General features: G+C 34.2%; 1 protein-coding gene across 4 annotated transcripts in view; it reads left to right on the top strand.

Moving 5' to 3' along the window:
- Positions 1-21,888, top strand: part of CCSER1 (coiled-coil serine rich protein 1) — a 1,274,715-nt gene that overhangs the window by 418,254 nt on the left and 834,573 nt on the right. For all 4 annotated transcript variants that reach the window (XM_019464289.2, XM_019464296.2, XM_019464304.2 and 1 more), the window contains exon 6: positions 7,808-8,015. In XM_019464289.2, coding sequence (XP_019319834.1) covers positions 7,808-8,015 — 208 coding nt within the window. The remainder of the gene's footprint in view (positions 1-7,807; positions 8,016-21,888) is intronic.

The raw sequence follows: 21,888 nt of genomic DNA, 5'->3' as shown, positions 1-21,888 counted from the left end.
GGAGCCCTACTTCCTAGATTATACTTTCGTGGCTGTCACTTATCCCACTGTGATTGCCAGATCTTGAACATTTTTAAAAGGTGAAAGTCATAAAACAATCTTTTAAAAGTAAATAGTTGCCTGTAAGTTGTATAGCTTTTAGCATGTCATTAGTGGCATATATTGTATTAAAATTTTACTTAGAGACAACTTGATAGCCACTTTTGATATGTTGTGATCAACCCCAGCTGCTTATATTTGTAAAATATTTCATTTTATAAAGATTAGTTAGATACCTAGAAACAAATTGAAGACATTCTGTTGTTTTCTGTTTTGAAGAAGATCTAGCACAAATGTTCAGAACCAAATATACAGTCATATTTTTATAAACTTTCTCTTAAGTTATATATATATATATTTTTAAATGTGCTCTCCTTAAATGGTCATAAATTGAGATTTTTACATACAGGATCTTAAAACAATAACATTAGGTTCTAACTATTTTCTGTGATAAATAAGATGCATTTTGTAGTGGTAGTTTCATTCCAAAAGATTAATCACATCCCTTCATGATATGGATCTGAAGCAAGACATTGTATTTTTGTGGCTTATTATCCTGATATTGAAGGGAAGAGGGCCGGAAACAAATAACATTGAAAATAAAATTATTTTCAATAATGTAATTTCAACCTAAAATTAATTCTTATTTTATTGATACTACTATACTAAAAATATGAAACTCTTATTGTTGAAAAGAAGTTTATTTAAAAAAGGAAGAAGAAAGTTCATAATAGGCAAGTCTTTACACTTGACTCAATATTTATTCTATTTTTATTAGTGAAATGCTATTTATTTTTTAAAATATTTATTAAATTTTTATTACAAAATTTATTATTAATAAATAACATATTATTTATTTGTTTTTGAGAGAAAGAGAAAGAGAGAGAGAGGGAGAGAACATGAGTGGGGGAAGGGCAGAAACAGAGAGGGAGACAGAGAATCCCAAGATGGCTCTGGAAGTAGGGCTCATACCCATGAACCACGAGATCATGACTTGAGAGCTGCAATCAAGGGTCAGAACCTTCACCGACTGAGCCACTCAGGTGCCCCATGAAATGCTGCATCTTAAATCTCATGTGAAAACAAAAGTAGAGAATGAAAGGGAGAAATGTGAATGACATCAATGGCATGCTGGAAAGGTACCAAACACAGACAATCAAGTCATTCTTTTCTTTTTAATGCTAAACAAGTACTTTCAAACTTTTCATGAGCAGATTTGCACTTTTCTAAAATTTTAAAGAAGGACATTATGACTTTTCTATGGAACTGGAATTGTTACTGTTTATAATATCATTCCCTAAGAGTGTAACGAAATATCTCACTATTCCAGTTTACAGCTTAGAATAGATAAATGCAGGTATATTTGAAATTTTAACCTTATTAAAAGATGATGGAAACGAAGAAAACAGCACTGAACTAGGAGTCATACCAGAGTTCTTTTATACCTTCTATTGTGTGGCACTTAGAAAACTAATTTAGGCTTGAGCTTCCCTATCTATTAAACACAAATGTTAAACTAGATGTCCTATAATGCTTTTCCTATATTGATGTAATAATTTATTTCATGTAATTGTGCAATAAAGTTAGGTGGATACATTAATGAACAAGAGAGATAAGTACTGTTTCTATGTCCTTAGAACATACTAACCTCAAATATATTTACTAAACAAAGACATACACAAGTAATTATGTAATCTCACTACTATTGCTAGGCTTAATGTTCTTCTTAGGAATATATTCTTTAGTAATTATACTAGTTAGCATGGTTTCAGCTTCAAGTAAAAGAAACAACTAGCTCAAAGTGTATTAAACAGTCAAAAAAATGTCACCATGTCCAATAAGAAACCTACAGTTAGTGAGTGGGTCTTTACTGTCGGTTAATTCGAAGAAACAATGACATTATCAAGGAGCCAGGTCTACCCACTTTTTTCTCTTCAGTTTTTTTTTTTTTTTTCACAGCTGAGTCTCTTTCTATGCAGAATCCATCAATAGTTTCAAGAAGTACATTACATCAAAATAACATTCAAAGGGAAAAAGATCTTTCCTGCCTTTTCCTGTGTCTCTTTTTACCAGAGAGGAAACATGTCCTTCAAGAACCCCACCAGTCTGTTGTTTCATGGAGCCATGATAGAGCCAGAGTTTGAACAGACTGGGGAGGTTTTTTTTTTTTTTTCTTGTTTCTATTTTAAAGAAGGAAGGAGGTGTGAATCAGTAGTGGACAGACAACCAACAATGTCTGCCATATATATATATATATATATATTTTTTTTCTTTCAGAAACTGCATCAATTGATTCTAGAGTTTCCATTTTGGTTCCTTGTTTTATAGTTTTCATTTCTCTGATGAGAACAACCATCTATTTATTCATTATGTCCACTTCTCGTTTTAAGGCTTTGAACATATTTATAATAGTTGCTTGAAATCCTTGTCTGATAATTTCAGCATATGGGTCATATCATAACGTCTATTAATTGTTTTTGTTTCTCTTTTTTCTTCTTTGCATGTCTATTCATTTGAATAGTTGCCAGACATTGTGGATTTTTTTTTTTTTATTTGAGAGAGAGAGAGATAGACCGAATATCTTAAGCAGGCTCCACACTCTACATGGAGCTCAACACAGGACTTGATCCCATGACCCTGGGATCATGACCTAAGTCAAAATCAAGTCAGAGGCTCAAGGGATTGAACCACTCAGGTGCCCCTGGCTTACTTATTTCTGAGAGTCTGTATTTTATTGTCTTCCTTTAAAGAAGGAAGAGTATTGTTCTAGCAGATGGTTATTTTAAAAGTGAATCAGATTGATACTTGTTTTTTGGTTTGTTTTTTTTTTTTGTTTTGTTTTGTTTTTTGTTTTTTAAGCTTGGAACTCTCATCGAGTACTGTAATGCTTCTTTGTTCCTGGCAGATACTCTCCTAAATCTGCATGGGCACTGCAGCTTCTGTTTTTTCAGACTGCATCCAAGTTCAACACCGTGAAACCACTACAATGGCAACTCATATAATTATTGCTGTTTTAACTTTACCCTTTTGGCATCCAGAAATTTTTGTCTTTCCTTCCTGTGCTGTAATATGTTTAAAAATAAATGTTCTTATAATTCATCCAGTATTTCTTCATATTTGGAACAGGAGGTGAAGTATAGGTCAGCTTAATCCAGTGTGTTCCCAGTGGTCTCTTCAAATTAATATTTTAACTGCATTGTGGTTAAGTGCTACAAAGGAAGGCTTAGCATAGAGAAGAGGAACCTGTGTGTTTTTACATAGATGCAAAGGGGGTTTCCTTAAGAAGTGTTGTCTTTTAAGCAGAGCTCTGAAGGCACACGTGTAAGCAAACTTTTTATGCAGATAGAAACACATACACAAAATTCCTGAGGCAAGATGAAGTTTGGCACATTGGAGGGCCTGTATGAAGGCTGGTGTACTTGGAGCTTAAAAAACAAGGAGGGGCGCCTAGGTGGCTCAGTCAGTTAAGCATCTGACTCAGGTCATGATCTCAACCTTTCCTGATTTTGAGCCCTGCTTAGGGCTCTGACAGTTCAGAGCCTGGATCCTGCTTTGGATTCTGTGTCTCCCTCTCTCTCTGCCCCTCCCAGCTCACTCTCTGTCTCTCAAAAATAAATAAACATTTAAAAAATTTTAAAAAATCCAACAATGAGACAGTTGTTAGAAAATAAGGTATGGTAAGGCAGACAGTTGCTAGATCAAAGAGGACTTTGTCTGTTATGTTATTTGTATTTTAGCTTGCCTTTCTCCATATCTTGCTTTTTTCTACCCATCACTTCAGGTGGTAGTGAAATCCTCCTCAAATGTAAATTTATATCTAAATTGAAAGTGTTAACCAGTTGTTATAACCACTATACTACTGTGGATGGAGGGATGCCGGTTCTGTCCTTTCAGTAACGAAGCTAACTATCCAACTATAAAACAAATTTGATATACAAGTTTTCCCCCCAAATGACACTTTCAGTGAACAATATATTTTGAAAAGAAATATGAAAAAAACAGCTTATTTATCAACAATAGGCTTCCTGTGGTTAGTTTCTTACACAGACAGTTTTTAGTTCTGGAATGCCTGTCTTAGAATTATTCAAGCTAAAATTGAATTTACCATAGATAACTCAATCCTTTTTAAAATGAAAATTAAATAAAAATAAGTTTCCAAAAGTAAGGTTTTCAGAAACTATTATTTTCTACAGATCTACTTAATGAAGCTTTGGAAAGATGTGTATGCATATGCTTATTTATTATGGTGGTCAAAAAAGATTACTTTTACTTTTTCATTCCTTGGAAATCTGCTTCAGAAATTACAGCCATATTATAAAGTGTAAATCATTGAGATCCCTTATGGCCATAGATATGTGCTATAATGAAAGGTGTCAGTGCACTAAATAAGGAACAGCTCCTTTGACAGATAAGGGCATCAATCCTTTGCAACTGACATGATCTTGTATTTTGTTAGTCATTGTGGCCATTATATTGGGAGGTTTCCAAATGATGTGGGTGGAAAGAAAATTTCTCACTATCAAAATGATAGTGCTCCTTCTAACTAAATGAGAAGAAAAAAATCATGAAAATCATTTTATTTTTTTCTCCCTGATAAGGAAGACTCCTTTAATCATTCTAATTTTATTTTAAGATATCCATTTTCTTATTAAATTTGTCATATTGAAAATAGAATTGCAGCAGAACTGTTCAACTAGCTAGGTAGAAAATTCCTTTCACACAAAGAATTCCAGTGACAAAAGTACAGAGCCAGTTCACTGTAGTAGTTTAAGTTAAATGTTTGAAGTGCCAGTTAAAACTCAAGTTCTTCAAGTTGAAACTTTCAAGAATACATTTAATGTAACGTTTATGAGCTTTCCTGTTAATTTTACTCAAAACCTTCATTTTTGTGGTACTTACAGACTGAGAAAGGTCCATAAGTTTAAATTCAACTTTATCTAAATGTTGATAAATTTTTTAATTAAACTTTTTGTTTTGAGACAGTTGTAGACTTACTGCAGTTGTAAGAAATAGTAACAGAATGATCCCATGTACGCTTTATCTGAACAGCTTAATTTTAATTCCTGTGCTAATCAAAATACTTTCTCTCTCTCTCTCTCTTTTTTAAGTTTATTTATTTATTTTAGTAATAAATTAAATTATTTAATTTATTATTATTAAGAGGCAGAGAGGGAGGGAAAGAGAGAGAGAATCCCAGGCAGGGTCCACTCTGTCAGCACCTGACTAGGGCTCGAACTCATGACTCCTGAGATCATGACCCCAGTCAAAATCAAGAGTCAGATGCTCAACCAACTGAGCCACGCAAGTGCCCTTCTTCTCTCTTTGATTCTAGCCATTCTGACGAGTGTAAGGTGACATCTCCCTGGGTTTTGATTTGCATTTCCCTGATGATGTATGACATTGGGCATCTTTTCATGTGTCTGTCATCTGTATATATGTCTTTTTGAAAAAAAATGTCTATGTCCTTTGCCCATGTTTTAATTGGATTTTTTGGGGTTTTTATGGTGTTGAATTGTATAAGTTCTTTATGTATTTGGATCTTAATTCCTTATTTGGTATATCATTTGTAATATATTCTCCCATTTCAGTAGGTTACCTTGCCATTTTGTTGATGGTTTCCTTTGCTGTGGAAAAACTAAGCATTAAATTTTTAGTTATAAAGACTTGAACAGTATTCATGAGCAACAAGGCAAGTGTAAATATTACTGAGCAATTCTACTGAAGATTCATGGAGTTGGCACAGAGAGGGTGAACTGTATATGTGTTCAGTGGAGATTACAATGTCTTTGTTGTTTATTTGTAGTAGTTGTGATTAGTGACCCACTGTATCAGGCCTAAGTATTCCCCCTGACCCAACCCCTACTTTTTTGGCCAAGTTAAGGGACTGTCTATCTCTTTTGTTATAATGCATATTTTTTTCACTCTTCTGAAACTATAATCATTCAGAGAGTTGGCAGACAGAGTGGTATATGTCCCAAAGTGCACAGATTTTATTATCTAGTGAGCCCTGCTAATGCAGGGACAGGAGAATATGTGAACTAGCTTTATCCTCCTGGCATTATTATGGATGGTCTTTGTGAGAGGAAACTATGGGTTCATATTAGAGACTTTTTCTTTTCTTGTCAAATACAGGGATTTTTTTTTTAGGTGAATTTACCCAGAATCACTTGGTTATTTTTGGCCCAATAAAAGTCTATTGTTAAAAAGGTTGAATTATAAAATATTTAACAATTATAAACCTCAGGGGCCAATCAGAAGGTAGCTCATAAACATACAACAGGATGGATGTGTTATCTTTTGCAGCTGAGTAGTAGCCCTGTTTAATAGTCTGTTTCACAACCTCAACCTAATTAAGAATGATTTTGATTATAGTGGTCTCGTAGCCAACTTTTTCATTTAGAAGTCAGATGTTTTGAGGTGAAAATGTCTGTTTTTCATATGTGAAAGAATATTGCAGTTGACCCTTGAACAACCCAGGGGTTAGAGGTGCTGACCCCCTGCACAGTCAAGAATCTGTGTGTAACTTTTGACTCTCCCCCAAAATTATCTACTAATAGCCTATTATTGAACAGAAGCCTTATCAGTAACAGTCAATTAACACATATTTTGTATGTTATGTGTATTATATACTGTTTTCTTACAATAAAGTAAACTAGGGAAAAGAAAATGTTGTGAAGAAAATCCTGAGAAAAAAACATTTATATAATGTACTATAATTATCAAAAACAATGGACCCACACAGTTCAAATCCATGTTGTTCAAGGTAACTGATATTCTTTGAGTACCACCTACTAATAAATGTGGTGAGCGTCTTGAGGTCAGTGACTATATCCTGTAAGCCTGTATCCTATTATCCAACTTCAGCCATTATTGCTCGCTGGACACAATATGGATGTTTTATATAATTGTGAAAAAATGCCATCATTGTCTCTTGTTGGAATTATGAATACATTCAGTCTTTTGAAGTATAAAACAAATAGCTAATTTATCTCCTAAATGAATTTCTGTATATAGCCCATTCTTAACTATCTGAAAATTATAGAGATTCTTAGATTTGTAAATGTTAAACTATAATCCACTGAACCTCAGTAAACTCCTGAAATTAGTCACGGAACTTCACACCTGTATGGTTTCTAAAACGTTTGTCAGTCTTCAATGATGTTTTGATATATGACTGGACAAAGAGGTTCAAAGAAATAGCAATCTAACTAAAAGGAATTTTAAAAACATGTGCCTAATTACTTTATTGTAAGAGTGTTAGGAAATTTTGAACCAAGGGTGGCAGCCTTGCAATGCATAACAGATCACCTTGCAGAAAAATTTGTGTATGTAGATGACATATTGCATAGATTATTACCAAAATTTATGCTTTATTCATTCGCTCATTATCGTATTCATTTTTTCAACTTCAATTATATGCTTACTTACTGAGTCAGCCTAATATGCGCCAGACACCAGGGTAGTTCACAACTAAAACCTGATAAATTTTTGAAAATTCTGTCGTAAATGAACTATTATGCATACTGTGAAATCTAAATTTTATATTCCATTTTATTCTTATCAGTCTTAGAGAAAATAGGATAGAAGACACTAACATGGGCATTTTGACAAAGGGTCTCAGAATTTTCAAAGACTAATACTAAGAGGAATTGATACACATCACAAGGAATTTTTTTGTAGCTCACTACTGACATTGATCAACAACTTGGAAAAATACTGCTTTGAATATGCTACATTGTAATTTTTTGTTCTTTTTTTTTCTTATTAGGAATCTTTCCCTGAAATTAACAAAAGACATTGATCAGGAAGTCAGGTGTTCCCATATGAGCCGAATGCCCCCCAGTCCATCTGCAGATTGGCCCCTGCAAGGTGTGGAAGAAAATGGAGGCTTAGACTCTCTGCCTTTCAGATTGATGTTACAGGACTGCACAGCTGTCAAGACATTATTATTAAAGATGAAGAGAGTTCTTCAAGAGGTAATTAATGGTTTACTCTAAGATTAATGTCTCTCAGTGCTGGTAGACAGTGGAGTCTATAGACTGGTTAGTGCCTACTTCTTTCAATAATTAAGTGAATGACACTGAGCAGAGGTCAGGCATTGTCTTGCAATTTAGCGCTCTCCTTTGTCAAATGAAGGACATGGAGCTCTGGTTTATAAGTACTCTTAAGCTCCAGAATTCTAAGATTCTATGAAGGAAGTGAAAAAAAAAAAAAAAAAAAAAGAATAAAGTGACACCAAACCTGGGCAAAGTGGATTAAAGAGAAACAGGCATCAGTTATTAAGTTACATTTCTATGTTGCTATAAAGCTATTGAGAGACCTATTAAATGGACTTCATTTTAATGATACTGAGGCTTTATTTATATGATACCATAAAAGTAGTTTAGTCATTTTTGTTCCAGTAAAAACAGTCTAGTAAAATGTAATCTGAATGTTTGACTGATTTTACCCACTGAATACAGTTGCCCTTCTACATTTGTGCTGTTAGATGATGAATTTGTTAGGAGAATACATGATGGATTATTTCATCTTTAAGGCCAGTAATCAGCCACCCTTTAGGATTTAGGTATGTTATGGATTATATTATTTTTTAATGTTTATGTTTGAGAGAGAGAGAGAGAGTATGTGTGCATGCATGCAAGCAGAAGAGGGGCAGAGAGAGAGGGAGGCAGATGATCCAAAGCAGGCTCTGCTGTATCAGCACAGAGTCTGATACTGGAACTCTCGCTAACCATGAGATAATGAGCTGAGCCGAAGTCCATGCCTTACTGACTGAGCCACCCAGGCGCCCCATGGATATATTTTTATAATTACATCTATTTTGGGGGGGATTTCTATAAACAGCATACACATTAACATTATTTTAGATATGTAAAGTGAGTTGTCAGAAATGTTAAATATCTTTCCTCCACTAGGTGTGAATTCAAGACAGCAGGTTGATATTTCTGACTTCAAAGTCACTCGACTTTTTACTATATCCCATTATTGTTCAATTGATTTGTCTTGATAGGAGATGATAATAAATAATGTAAGAACAGAAAATATAACTATTTAGAATGAGTAGTATCATGGCTTCCTTACAAAGATGACCACTAATAACACATGGGTAATGATAATAATGCTAGCAGCTACTGCTAGAGGCCAGAATGGAATCAGAAAGAGAGAGGGAATTTAAGAGAAATGATGCCATAGACGATTGGGGTTATTCAGTCATGTGTTCTTGTCAGATGTTAAAGTAAAAACTGGAAGAAATATCTGCATTCCATACCGGTTTATATTGCTAGAATCTATGCAGGTGGGGTGCAGGAGTAGTGGTTTTATTTTCAATCACTGTTAGAATTTCAGGAATTTTATGAGCTGGCAGTTAAGGACCATCATAAAATTAAATTATATACACTTATGATGAAGCACATTATATTTTTAGAAGGGTAATCTGTACTCAAAACCTATCATTTATTATTTATTTTACTATATTCTATTAACTACACTCATGCATTTATTTACATCTATTGGCTCTATATGTGAAAATATAAGTTACTGTGCATATTATTCCAATTTTAGATTCATTTATGTCATTTTGGCAACTTGAAATCAGCCACATGGGAGTATTATGCCACAGAAATTAACAAATACTACAAATTAGGGCTTCCAGTTTTTGGTAAGCCTATTAAGTAGTTACAGCATACCACTATATGTATGACTATGAGGTCCCTGTACTGACAACGTAAGTGTTTTGCTGCACTAGTTAAATCTCCCTGACCTTTGGCTTAACATGCAGCCTGAATCTCTTTGAACAAGGCAAGCTTAATAACAGCTGTTATATTAAAAGATATTAATCTCAAAGTCTGTAATGTTCATTTATTCATCTTTCTACCTCTCCCTTGGTCTGAGTTTTAATTAAAAAATCAACAAGTAAAAAGGAAGTAGGAAGAACATACAGGAAGTGTCAAGGGGTTTTCTTAGTGTACTTAATTTTATAATTTAAAAATATTTAGTGATATTCACTGTAGAGTTAATGTTCTGAATATATTGCAATTGTCTTTATACTTCCATCTGCTTTTATTCATTAAAGAACATTTGAAGAAACTGAAGACAATTTATTTTTAAAGCTCATGTATAATGAGCAATAATTACATGTTTGGTAAGCCATTCAGAGAGCAGGGTCTTATTCTTTATTGTCAACACGAAAAGCAATATTATGATTTGATTAACATTGACAACTGTTCTAGTTGTTTTTATAATGAATGCCTTAAAAGAAAATTGTTTATTTAAATATTCTTAGGGCACCTGGCTGGCTCGGTCATTAGAGCAGGTGGCTATTGATCTCAGGGTTATGAGAGCCCCACACTGGGTGTAGAAATTACTTAAATAAATAAATTAAAAAAAAAAAAACTGTTCTCTAAACCAGGAATTTTCAAATGACAATCTACATTTCCTTACTTAATTTGAGTTTAATACCAATTACTCATCTTAGATTAACAAAACTTTTTTAATATAGAAAAATTATTCTTATTTGATGGTTACATTTTTATGAAATGTAGTCCCACTTTTATACACAGATTATTTTTTAGCTGCAGAAGATCTCAACTATTTGATTTTTAAAATAAAAAGGAACTAATGAGTTTAATATATCACATTAAAAAATGCTCCTATTTGATGTTTTTCCTAATGATGCTCTGTTGATGTCTTAAATTTTAATTCTGAGATAGGTTAAATGTGAATTTTTTTTTTTTTTTTTTTTTTTTTTTTTTTTTAATTTTTGGGACAGAGAGAGACAGAGCATGAACGGGGGAGGGGCAGAGAGAGAGGGAGACACAGAATCGGAAACAGGCTCCAGGCTCCGAGCCATCAGCCCAGAGCCTGACGCGGGGCTCGAACTCACGGACCGCGAGATCGTGACCTGGCTGAAGTCGGACGCTTAACCGACTGCGCCACCCAGGCGCCCCTAAATGTGAATATTTTGAGTGGAACCTCACACTTTTAATTTTGTCTCCCCTCTTTGAAGATAAGTTACCATTATTAAGATGCATGTGCATATTCCCAACAACCCAAACATTAACACCTTTATTAAAAAAAAAAAAAAAAAAGACTGACTTTCGGCCCTTAGAAATTCTATTGTCATTTTTAGCATTAGCAATAAAAGTGACTGTAGCAAACGGGGAAACTATGCCATTTTTTTTCTTCCTCTTTTGTTATTTTTTTCCACATAATTCTATTAGCTGTAAAAGAAGAGAATGTTTAATACCTGCAGAGATAGTTTCTGTTCTGTTTCCTTTTAGTTTGCTCTGTTTCCTTTTTGTACTCCCTCATGAAATTTGTTTGCAGTATATGGTAATTAACCAAGAGGGCTACTGGGAAGAGATTTCAGGTGAGATGAGTAGTATAAATTTCTAGAAAGATAACAACTAATAAGAATATTTACCTAAGGTCATTTGTAATCCCCCACTGCTACCCATGCCGTCTTAGTTTATATTTAATAAATGAATCCTGGGAATGTACCTAGCAAAGTTCCTGAATCAAGAGACATTAAAAAAAAGTTAGAAAAATGTAAACAAATTTTAAAAAGTTAATATCATGAGAGGAATCTATTCTAACAATGTAACTATTCTAACAATGTGAAAAGTCAGAGAACCATTTATTTGAGAATCAGTATAATTTATAAAACCATGCAAAGTTAGGCTGGTAATTGACTAAAAAGCTTATTTTCCTTTTTCTTTTCTCAACAACCTAATAATTCAAACTATTTAATTTTAATATCTCCAAAAATAATAACAAAATTTTCAAAGGTATTTTTTCTTATTTTTAGTTATAAATTTAATTCACAAATATATGATGACATTTGGAATGTTTTGAACTTCACCATTCATCACTATTCATTGGACATTTAAGAATTTTTTTGTGTTTTTTTAAAGATATTTCAGTAAAATGATTCCAACGACTTAAAATTTTTTTTAAACATTTATTCATTTTTGAGATAGAGACAGAGCATGAATGGGGGAAGGTCAGAGAGAGAGAGGGAGACACAGAATCTGAAACAGGCTCCAGGCTCTAGGCTCTGAGCTGTCAGTACAGAGCCCGATGCGGGGCTTGAACTCGCGGACCACGAGATCATGACCTGAGCTGAAGTCGGGCGCCCAACCAACTGAGCCACCCAGGTGCCCCTGTTTCAAACAATTTTATAACTGACATTTTTTTCTATCAGCACATGTCAAGAGCAAATGAAAAGCCTATAGAATAGTAACACCAGCAATGGATAATTATAGACAGGAAAAGCAATTATGAAGTCATAAAGTAAGGAAATTTACCAAAAGCAAGCAATTACCCATGTAAATGCAGATAGCAGTGTAATAATTAGACTTCACTTTGTATTTATCTTGAAAATAACAAAATCACGTTTCTGCTATCTGCTTTATGTTTGTTTTTTGCTTACTAAAAAATTTGTTTAAAGTAAAAATTGGAAAAGAAGTACTATTAAAACTAAAAACACAAGAAAATGAATGGCTGTACTGTCAGATATAATAAGACATGTTACCAGAATCAAAGACCTATGTTTCATACTGATGAAAGAGTTCATCAGGGAAACATAATCATATATGTGGATGGCTTATTTAAGTAGCTTGTAAATTTATGGTGTAAAATATGACAGAACTAGATGGAGAAATAGACAAATTCATATCATAGTTGATTTTAACTCCGTTCTCTAGAATTGATAAAACAACTAAACGAAATCAGAAGAGTTTCAGAATATTTGAACATTACCAACTTCTTTAACCTAACTGACATTTATAGATTACTACAATTAATAATAGAATTATACATTCTTTGCAAATGCATCACCAAGACAGAGTACATGCTGGGTCATAAAAAAGTCTCAGTAAATTTCAAATGTAGAAATCTATGGAGTACATTTTTTTAGAACAATGGAATTAAATCAGGAGTCAGGAATGATAAAATAACAAGAGATCAAATACTTGGAAATTAAACAACCAATTACTATAAACCTCATGAATCAATTTCAAACCTCAAGGGAAATTTTAAAGTGATTTGAGTGAGATGATAATGATGGTAATATAAGATGAAAATCTAAACTTTGTGGTATAGCATTGCAACCATGCTTCGAAGGAAGTTTATAGTTTTAAAAGTTTATATTTAAGGGGTACCTGGGTGGCTCAGTTTATTGAGATTCTGACTCTTGATTTTGGCTCAGGTCATGATCTCACGGTCATGGAATCCAGTCTCACATTGAACTTCCACTGAGCACGGGGCCTGCTTAACATTTTTTTCCCTCTGTCCTTCTCCCTTGCTTGTGCACTTGCTCACTCTCTCTCTCTCAAAAATCAAATACATATGTAAAAAAATAAAAGTTTATATTTAAAGGAAGAAAGTGCTATAATTGACAATCTAAGTTTTTTTGTTAACTAGAAGAGCAAATTAAACCTAAGGGAGGGACTAGAAAGAAACATGAAGAACAAACTTAATAGAGTTGAAATGAGATAATAGAAAATTTATGAACCCTAGGGCGATTCAGTTGGTTAAACATCTGACTCTTGATTTCAGCTCAGGTCATGATCTCGTGGTTCCTGTATTGGAGCCCCATGTTAGCTCTGTGAGTATAGTGAAAAGCCTGCTTGGGATTCTGTCTCCCTGTTTCTCTGCCCCTCTCCTGCTCACACACAAGGGCAACATACTTTCTCTCAAAAATAAACATTTAAGGGGCACCTGGGTGGCTCAGTCGGTTAAGCGCCCGACTTCGGCTCAGGTCATGATCTGACGGTTTGTGAATTCGAGCCCTGCGTCGGGCTCTGTGCTGACAGCTCAGAGCCTGGAGCCTGCTTCAGATTCTGTGTCTCCCTCTCCCTCTGCCCCTCCCCTGATCACTCTCTGACTCTCTCTGTCTTTCAATAATAAATAAATGTTAAAAAAAAATAAACATTTAAAAAACAGGAAAATTTATGATCCCCAAATTGTTTTTTTTTGAGAAGTTAAAAAAAAAAAAAAAAAAAAAAGACCGTAGAAGAAAAAATGAAAGAAGAAACACAAATTACTAATATCATCAATGAATCAAGGCAGGAATAATCAGTACAAATCTTAAAAACATTGAAAGGAAAATAAGGTGATATTATTAACAGCAGTATGACCACAAATATAACAATATTGATGAAAAGCACAAATCTCTTGAAAAATCTAATTTTCCGGGGCACCTGGGTGGCTCAGTCGGTTGAGCGTCCGACTTCAGCTCAGGTCACGATCTTGTGGTCAGTGAGTTTGAGCCCCACGTCAGGCTCTGAGCTGATGGCTCAGAGCCTGGAGCCTGCTTCCGATTCTGTGTCTCCCTCTCTCTCTGCCCCTCCCCCATTCATGCTCTGTCTCTCTCTGTCTCAAAAATAAATAAATGTTAAAAAAAAAAAAAAAAATTAAAAAAAAAAAAAAGAAAAATCTAATTTTCCAAAATGACACAAGAAGAAAGTAAAAGTCTGCATAGTCCAATTTCTATTAAATAAATAGATGTTATTATTAAAGGAAGGAAAAGAAGAAGGAGAAGGAGGAGAAGAAGGAGAAAAATCATTCACATTAAAAAAAAGAAAAGCAAAGAAAAAGCCCAGGAGTTTCAGTGCTGAATTCTATCATACATTAAAAAAAACTTAAGATGGGGGTGCCTGGGTTGCTCAGTTGGTTAAGCTTCCAACTTCAGCTCAAGTCATGATCTTATGGTTCAGGAGTTCAAGCCCCATGTCAGGCTCTGTGCTGACAGCTCAGCCTGCTTTGGATTCTGTCTCCTTCTGTGCCCCTCCCCCACTCTCATTCTGTCTCTTTCTCAAAAATAAATAAACATAAAAAGAAAAAGAAAAAGCATTAAAACCTTAAATATAGGAAAGAAAATGTAAAACTACCTCTATCAGTAGATGACATGGTGGTTTATAGACAGATCCCTAAGAATTCTATTAAAAAGTTTATAATATGCCTAATAGGAACAATAAAACGTGGATTTAGGCAGGTTCAAGGATACAAAAATAGAAAGTTGTAATAAAATTATGTATTGCTCCATAGAAAATTATCTGGTGGTCCAAAACAACAAATGTTTTTATCTTATGATTTCTGTGGTCAGGACAGTGAGAGCAGCTTATGTACTGGTTCTGGCTGAAAGGCTCTCATGAGGTTGCCCTCAAAATGTCAGCCATTGCTGAGGTCATATGGAAGTTTGGCTGTATTTGAGGATTCACTTCCTAGCTCATTCATTAGCTGTGGCAGGAGGATTCAGTTCTTCACTGCTGGTGGCCGGAGCCTCAGTTCCTCACCATGTATGTTCCCATCTGGCTTCCCAAGAGTGTCTTGTCCCAAGACAATCCAAAAGAAAAAGCATGATACAAAAATGAGCAGTGTCTTTTATAATCTCATCTCAGAAGTAACATATCATCAGTTTTGTGAAATTTGTTGGTAATAAAGGCCAGCCTTGCTATTAGTGTGGGAGAGTACTATACAAAAGTGAAAAATCACTATACAAAAAAAAAAAAAAAAAAAAGTGGCCTTTGCTACACAAGCTACAATAGTCTATCTTTGGGACCCCAATGATGATGCATCCCTCACAATTCAAAGTATATTTACCCCTCGAGGGCACCCAAAGTATCATTCCATTACATCATCAGAGTCTTTTCCTGTAAAGGCATGTGAAGTTGTAGATGAGGCTTAAGTAAAGCAATCCAAGTTCAGTTCTCCATTTGAAGACCTGTGAACTAATGCATAGTTTAGCAGTTTCTTGTTTAGTCCTCAGTACCTGGGAATGATTCTTCATGGCTTTTAGGTCTGCCCTCTGTACTCTTGGTTCTACCCTCCAAGTCATTCTTTTTTGTTTTGTTTTATAAAGTTAGCACGTTATTTGCTTCTGAATAGTTATCCCATTCTTACATGTGTTTGGAGATGTTGGTTTCCAGAGAAGTCTTCATTTTGTAATGTTTCTGTCCCTTTAAGTCCAAATTGCGGAATGTTTCTATGAATAGAATTCTCTTAAATTATTTTTAGATCTCTTATGACTCTTATTAGGAATTCATCCATTCCATTAGATATTCCATTAGATACTCCATTAGACAAAAGCCACATCACCAAACGTCTTCAAAATAAACCCTTTAACTTGAAGTAGCTGATGAACAACCTGCTTAAGCTTTTGAAAAATGTCATTGTTTGGTTGAGAGGATCTGTGAGCCATACCCTAAAACCTCTAGCAGGACACCTTTTGTCTGGCTAAACTAGGTATTCTGCAGCGCTACCTTTCTAGCTTTCAGAATAGCTCTACTTCTAATAAATTTCTGTGGTAATAAAAAAAAATGTTTACATCTGGCTTGGTATAGTTGTTGTATAGGCTTGTATTTTTATCAAAGCTCATCAAATTACACACTTAATATGACACCATGTGGAATGTCATCACATAACTGATAACTCCCCTGTCAGTGCTTCCATTTTGTGGAATTTCTGTTCTTCCTTTGTGAGACCTGTAAATGAAGTATGACCATTTATCATGCAGATGTAGTTAGAGCACTATTGTTGATTCTTATAAATTGTTATTAGAGCTTAATTTTCTTTTTCATTAGAGTAACAAGTTTAAAAAAACAGTGTAACACAATCTTCATGTGAAACAAGGGATCCCATTCTATACTTTTATACGTCTCAAAGTAACCTCTGGCTTAGACGATAGCATATCTTAGATTCACTGAGAATGCATAGGTTACTGAATAAGAATATTCTGCTTACAAGAGGTGTGGCTCTTTATAAGACTATAAAATTTGATCTGGAAAATAGATAAGAAGGGAAGGGAAGAATAATTCCATGGCTCTTCTGTTATTTAACTTTTGATAGTCCTCTAGAAAAGATTTGAAAAGGCAGTGAAAAATCATTTCCTAATTCCCAGCCCCATTTCACTAACAAAGTCCCCCTGGAGGAAATATATTAGATGGTAAAGATCACAGGTATTTGAGATCATTAAGATCTTCTAGGAGTGATTTTCACTTCTGCCACTTAATAGCTGCTACAAGTTGATTAAGGTTTTGGGTCTCTATTTCATCATATGAAACTTTATTAAATATACCATAAGGTTATTTGGACAATTAAACAATAAAAAGGTTATGACACTGAGAGTGTAGGGGAAAGTATCCATGAATATGAGTTACTGCAATTACCTTGTTTGTGTGATTGTTAAAGACTATGTCAAGCCAGGTGACAAATATTAGAGATTTCTTAAATACTTGGAAATATACTAGTAAATGTTCTTTACTAGGACAAAATGTTGTATTTATTGAATAACAATTCATTATTAATCATTGTTAATAAAAGTTATGTTAGTTGAAACTAAAGATAGAAGTATTGTTCCCATTTATGGTTTTCTGGACTTTCAACTGAGGCAGTACATTTAAACTGACATTCTCTGGCTAAAGAGCTACTGCATGTCAACTGAATTTCCTGTTTTCAGTCAATATATAAGAAAGGTTTTTACAAGTTAGAAATGATTGTAACAGATCATGGTGGTAGCAGTTGAGGCAGTGTGAAGGAAAAATATGTGTTATGTGTTTTGAAAGTAATGCCAACAATAATTGCTATGGATTGGAATTGGGTGGTGATGGAAAGAGGAAAACAAGTGTAACTGAGACTTGTAACTTGAGTAATGGGCACCTGTTCTTGCTACTTCCTGAGATTAGGAAGAGTAGGAGAGGAGTAACCTGTGTGAGACAGGAAGGAAACAAGTTCTGTTTTGGCCAGGTTAAGGTGGAGGTGTTCATTTAGAAATATAGGGACTGTAGCAAGTAGAAATTCAAATTAATATGTCTACGAACCCAGAAAGATTAGGGCTAGAAATATAGATAGAGTATTCAAGATTATGTAGATTCCGTTTAAAGCTATGGAAGAGAGAACTTGTATCTAAAACCAGAGCAAGATGCTCCAGTATTTAATGATGGAAAATCAAGAAAAAGAGTGTCTGATAAGAAGGGAAGAATACTAAGTTTTAATGTCAAGAGGTCAAGAGAGAACATGGCTTCAAGAATGGCAAGTTGTGGGATGGTGCTGTAAAGTAAGTATGACAAGAAAAGAAAAGAAAAGAAAAGATAACAATCAATGGATTTTGGAAATCCATTAATTCCAAAAGTAACTTACCTAAGCACTAGGAATTTCAGTATGTAAAATGACCTAGTAGAAGTGTTCATTTATAAAACAACAGCCTAGGGGCACCTGGGTGGCTTAGTTGGTTAAGCTTCCCACTTCAGTTCAGGTCATGATCTCATGGCTTGTGGGTTCCAGCCCTGCGTCGGGCTCTGCTGACAGCTCAGAGCCTGGAGCCTGCTTCAGATTCTGTCTCCCTCTCTCTCTCTGCTCCTCCCCTGTTCACTCTCTCTCTCTCTCAAAAATTAATAAACATTATAAATAAATAAATAAATAAATAAATAGCCTAGAATAGAAATAGTAACCATTTCCACCAGGTTCTCAGTTGTTAAATTATTGGTTCATTTATTTATAAGGTGTTACTCTCTGTGTTTGAGGATATGAAAATGAATAATACATGTCCTGAAATAATTTTCAAAACTTATCTTAAAGTAAGACATGTTTAGTTTTGGAAGGATATTATAATTTTATTAGGTTACTTAAGAACGATAAACAAATTCATTTTACATGAGTATCCTCCATATTGAGGTGTTATTTTTCTTTTGAAAAATGTTATTTATATTAAGATTATTATACTGCAAAGGCAATCGAGCATAGTGATTGCAATATACTAGTCTATACTGGAATAGACTTCTCAAATTTGAGTATCAGTTCTCACTAGGTACATGTGACTCTGGGCAAGACACTAGTCTCTTCCTAAATATCCGGTCTCTTCCAGAAATGGAATTACTAAGTACATATTCAAAATTACTCAATGATATGGTTTTTCCAAAGCGCTTGTACCACATTACTCTCCCTCTGGGTATAATATATTCATATGATAGAATGGTTTATGTTTATGTATTCTTATGTCCCACAAAGAGTATTTTGAGTACAAAAACCAAGTCATAGATAAATTCATATAGAAGAGTTAAAAAATGAACAAAGTTAAATAATATATCATTAAAGAATATATATATATGCATATATACACACTAGTGTGTCTGTACATATATAGTATATACTAATACACTAATAGTACTAATATACTAATATACAGTAAAGCCATGAGAAGAAATATAAGAAGTTAAACATAATGTTCAAGATAAGATTACCTATGTAGAGATAATGGGTAGGAAGAGAGGTAAGCACATACAGTTAAGGAGAAGCCGGCAGAGGACTTTGTAGATAACATTTATTGTATTAGCAGTACATTTCCGTATATGTTTCTTCAAAATTATTACATACATATAATATTTTCTTATATGTGTTTAATGTTGCGTTAAAAAACTCAGTCTTTCTGGGGCGCCTGGGTGGCTTACTTGGTTAAGTGTCCGACCTCAGCTCAGGTCATGATCTCATGGTTCATGAGTTCGAGCCCCATGTCAGGCTCTGTGCTGACAGCTCAGACCCCAGAGCCTGCTTCAGATTCTGTATCTCTCTGTGTCTCTGCTACCCCTCCTCTGCTAGTGCTTTGTCTTTCTCCTCTCTCCAAATTATTCATACACTGAATGGCTTCCTGTCCACCAATCCCATCCCCTACAACACTACCTCTGCCTGCTAAAATTGCAGAAATATGTTGGCTATTTCTTTGCCATCAATGTATCTTGTGATATTTATTTGATGTCAAAATAAAAATGAAGCAGGATCAAGGTAAGAAAGCCTATGCCTATCAGCCAGGTAATTCTTTCCTGGTATGTGTACTTATATCGTCTGCTGGTCTTGTGTATTATTTTATTGCTTATTTAAAAATGAAAAGAGTCCAAAAAGACTGTAGCCTGTAATGTAAACAATGAACACCACCCTCATTGAACCTGTTATAATCATATTCAGTAATTAATCAAATAACCACTAATATGGTTTTGCTATGCATGTCTCTCCCTTTTCTTCATGAATCCAGCATTAATGTCTCAGTTGTAATACAACTCACATACTATTGTGTAATTTAATGGGCTAAATCTGGCATCAAGAATTTCAGGCTGCAACATAACAGACACACAGCAGATGGCACCCTGCAGAACCTCCAGGGGATACTCTGAGCTTTCAACACTTCTGGTGGGGGAGGGAGAGAGAGAACAGAGAGCCACTTAAGCAAATGGTCCTGTGGAAAGCCTGCGATTGTGTTCCTCTGAGACACATTTTTACTGAAATTGTGTTTTGTTTTTGTTTGAAAATCAGAAACAAAGGCATATTTAATTACAGTGAAAATGCCTGTTCTTAATCACTGAGTGTATAAAAGATGGCGTTACACATTTAGAAACATAATGCAATTGCTTGGAAGAAATATAAACCTTAAAGTATTCACATGTTTACAGATGAGCAAAAAGTGTTTTAGCCTCTAGTGACTCATTTAGATGGAGGGCAGTTATTTCTTAATTATTTCATTTTAACCTTAATGAAAATAGAAACCTGAAAAAACTATCGCCATTATTTTAGTGTAAATTTACTAATAGAAATACAGATATCTACTCTTGAAAATATTATAGTTTTAAATAGTTTATTTTTTGTTGTGTTTTAGAGGAGTAGCTATTAATAAAATCAAAATGACTCTAATTATATTTATAACAAATAAGTGAGAAAAAAAGTAGATCTATTTGTCTTATTCTCTTTGATTAGACAGCTTCTGTAAGTATGAGGAGATAGAAGTTTAAAAAGAATAATGAATTATCAAGAAAGATTTGATTCACTTTCCTCAAAAATATGTAAATTGTTTTGTTATCCATGGTCTTCATTAGAGGTCAGGTAACTTTTTTTCTGTAAAGTCCTGGCCATAAAGTCTGCATTGCAACTCAACTAGTTGTAAGTAGCAAGAAAGCAGCCATGTAGCATAAACAAATGAGCATAGCTGGAGTCCTGTACAACTTTATTTAGAGAAATAGGCAGAAGGCCAGATTTGGGTTCTGGCCTGAGCCTATCATTCCATACTACTTCAAAAAGAGGTGATTAAAGTATAGTGAGGAGGCGTTGTGTAGTTAAGAGCATTACTTTTAGAAGCCAGAACATACAGTCTAAATCCCATGCCTTTACTTACTAACTGAATGACTCCAGGCAAGTTAAACTCTGGGGATAATAACATTAACATATCACTTAGGTTTGTTGAGAATATTACATGTGTTAATATGCTTAAAATGCATGGAACAGTATAGGACACAGAGCAAATGCCCAGTATATATTAGTTACTATTTTATTATCATTACAAAGTCTGAGGACCAATAGTGAAATAAAGATCATGCATTTGCCATTAAGCGAACCTGAATTCAAGTCTTAGATTTACGATAATTTAAAAATATTATTTTGTTCTGTTTTATTCAGTTGCTTCAATGAGCTTTTGGTTTCCTCACATATAATAAGAGGATAAAAATTATTATAAATTTTATTGTGAAGGTTAGATTTAAATTGTGTCTGGCAATGGAGAGAATTTAAATGTTAGTTCCCTTCTCTCTCTTCTTCCCCACCTCCTTTAAAAAGCAAAAACAAAAACAGCTTATTCTAATACTAATTCTAAATTTGTTAAACAGATTGCGATTTGATTCCCAGCTCAATAGCACATTCATGAGACTTATTTCTTCTAGAATGGGCCCTTGATTTTGGTATTTCTATTTCTTACATGCTCTAGAGGTGAAGCACAGTCCTTGAGCCCCAGGTTTGTTGCAGAGATTCTTTGGTGGTTCGCAGATTTCCTAAATACTGCTTGTTCACCTCTCTAAATCTCTGATCAAATTGCAT

The sequence above is a fragment of the Panthera pardus genome, unplaced genomic scaffold, assembly GCF_024362965.1.
Source record: "Panthera pardus isolate Hobbes unplaced genomic scaffold, ASM2436296v1 HiC_scaffold_13, whole genome shotgun sequence".
Taxonomy (NCBI): domain Eukaryota; kingdom Metazoa; phylum Chordata; class Mammalia; order Carnivora; family Felidae; genus Panthera; species Panthera pardus.
Note: the sequence above shows the minus strand (reverse complement) of the source record. Positions and strands in the feature narration are given on the sequence as shown.